Below are 2776 nucleotides of genomic sequence, written 5' to 3'. Positions count from 1 at the left end.
TAAAAATTTATTAAAAGTTATAAACAACCAAATTAATAAGGACTGCCGGATAAATAATTCTTCAATGTTAAAAATTCGAGAGTACTGGCAGTTTTAATTTGATGTAATTCATAATTCATAATTGAATGATTATGATAAGATTTTTTTATAAAAAATTGTTGAATATTCCATGAATATGAGGAAATGATTTCTCTTACCTGGAATCACCAGGGTATCAGTTCCGTCCCACAACAAGGGTAATAAAAAACTCAAATATACGCATCTTACAATAACAACTATTTATTCATACGTAGTAATGCTGAATTACATGAATACACTTCTAGCCTCGATATTGTAGATTGTTATAATTCCGATTGTATCAATGGCATAGAATCACCCCGATAAATATCTCACCTAGACACATGAAAAACATAATGAAATCACTCAATCAAATTGACTGCAACTCCTTCAAACATGAGACTAAAAATTGCCATTGACAGTGGAAAAATTCTCTCTCACGCTGATAAAAGATACAAATTTTCATCTCATTAAATCGGTGGTTAAACACTTGTGTTTTTCATTTCCTTTATTTATTCTCTCGGCTCTACATTGAACTCCTTTAGACTTAGTTCTTCTACCTAGTGTCTACGGTTACGTGAACTTTACAACACAAGGATCTTAACGGTAAAAGACTTTGTACATGAATCATTAAATACGTCACGTCCAAAAGGGAAAGACTTTTCCATTACCCCCTACTTAAATTAATTTTCACATTTAATTTTTCACGTTTAATCTCCCCCATCAGTCTTACAACCAATCAATTCATCTCTAATTAAGGTCTCACCGAAAGAAAAAAAAAGTATTTCTCTTTAATCGTGCGTATTGTGGAACGCGGGATACACGCATATTGGATTAAATTCAATTGTTTTCGGTAATAGCTAAGTTTATTTATATAAATAGAGGTTGTTAGAGTCAAGAGGCTACAGGGTTCTCATTTTTTTTTTTCACTACGTATGATACAGCGGGTACTGGGACTATTCCTGTTCTCTCAGAGTTCATCCCCACTTTTTAGTTTTACCGACGATAATTATTCACTGACTGATTGAATTTCACCGAAATCTAAAATCTGAATTCCAATGATAAAATACAAAATAATTCTCCCATATATCACAAAAAATAATTCCATAATCGTATCGTAATCGTCGATTGTTCATTCACAATTTTCGTGCACTGCTTTAATGGGAAAAAAAAAATCACAGTGAGAGTTTCGTTCGTTTGCTCATTAATTCAGTCGATTTTTCACACTCGTCACACGATTGTTCTGATTTCGAATGATTTTTTTGACTTGTGAAATTAAAGAGGACCACATTTGTCACGAAGTTGTTAATTTTTGGAGGAACAAGGATTGATTGGAGTTTTTGGACTTGAAAATTATCTACTCGCATTGATACAGGTTTAATTATTTATACGTTAATTCCTATAGGAACGCATGCACTCGCGCAAGCACTCTCAAGCAGTCTTTATAAATTATATATCTCTTTTTTAATTTCTCATTTACTTCGACAATTTTCCCCTCGTTCTCTCAAACAGCGCGAATTCCCTCGCACTCCACCAGATTCCCGTCACTTTGGACTATTTATTTCTGGTGAACAAGATGGCGGTGAGTGCGAGGAAAATGGCGCCGTTGATATGTTACCTCGACATAAATGATAAATCGAAATGCCAACGATATATCCACTCATCAGTGGTGTATTTTCTCGTTTAATTCACTCAATTTATTTTTTTGTATGAAACTAGACGGTCACAGGTGCGTTTCACGCTTTTTTTTCCCTGGACGTACGTTGTTTGTTGCTCAAGTATTTATTGCAGATTGCAATTGCATTGTCCTCTGCAAATCCGTGAGGCTTCCAATATTTTTGATGATTTTTCTGGCTTACGTCAGACCAAAGGGCCGCGTGTCCTCCGAACGCCTTTTCTAGGTTGCACTCGTAAAGAGGACTGAGTTCTTGTAATAACCCGTTCGTGATTCTGTAACGAGAGAAACAGTAAAAGAATATTCAGTACTCAAAAAAAAAAATGAAAAGATTGACCTGAAAATGGCAAAACGTGAAACAAAATGGCAGTCACCGACTCTTATTTTTGATTATTCCAACCAAAAAAAAATCAATTTCCTCATTATAACAAGTAGATGATCCCAAAAATATTTACAATTGAAGACGCATTGGTAAAAAAAGTTTTTCAAAAAAAGTCTCGTCATCATGACGGATGTCCGTAATAATGGGTTAATCCCCCCGCAGATGTGAAATATTCAATGGGTGTATCCAGAATATGTTTTGAGTGATGAAGATGAGCAGAGGAACAGAGGTAACAGCACAGGTCACCACCCCATCCCCCCCCCCCCAAAAAAAAACCGCTTACTAATTATCATTCCAAAAGATGTGCGCGTAAGACTGGAATGAAATGAAGACGAAGAGTTGAATTCTCGAACGCACGGAAGTTGTGTTCGAAAACGAGGAGGTGGGGCCTTTAAAAATGGTGTAAAACAACGATGGCGGTGGGGGGAGGGGGAGGGAGGGGTGTGATTGGGGTTACCGTCGAGTCATCGAGTTGCCTTTGACCCAGGTAGGAATTCCAAGCTCCAACAACTGGTCCAAGCTTGGCTCAACCTAGACTTGCCTAGGCTTTGGCAACCAAGCTTGGGCCATATTTCACCCAATGGTTAAGCCAGGCTTCAGCCAATGTTGAAACATGAGCTTTGGTTAGCAGGCACGGGTCAGAAATGGGCCAAGACTGGCTA

General features: G+C 37.1%; 1 protein-coding gene across 4 annotated transcripts in view; it reads right to left on the bottom strand.

The window, feature by feature from the left end:
- Nucleotides 1-303: 303 nt before the first annotated feature.
- dac (dachshund) overlaps nt 304-2776 on the bottom strand; it is a 160239-nt gene continuing 157766 nt past the window's right edge. For all 4 annotated transcript variants that reach the window (XM_011302142.1, XM_011302141.1, XM_011302144.1 and 1 more), the window contains one exon: nt 304-2007. In XM_011302142.1, the coding sequence (XP_011300444.1) occupies nt 1955-2007 (53 nt within the window). In that variant the 3' untranslated portion in view covers nt 304-1954. The remainder of the gene's footprint in view (nt 2008-2776) is intronic.

Source organism: Fopius arisanus, unplaced genomic scaffold (assembly GCF_000806365.1).
Source record: "Fopius arisanus strain USDA-PBARC FA_bdor unplaced genomic scaffold, ASM80636v1 scaffold00026, whole genome shotgun sequence".
Classification (NCBI taxonomy): Eukaryota; Metazoa; Arthropoda; class Insecta; order Hymenoptera; family Braconidae; genus Fopius; species Fopius arisanus.
The sequence above is the reverse complement of the archived record's forward strand: the minus strand, read 5'-3'. Positions and strand labels throughout refer to the sequence as shown.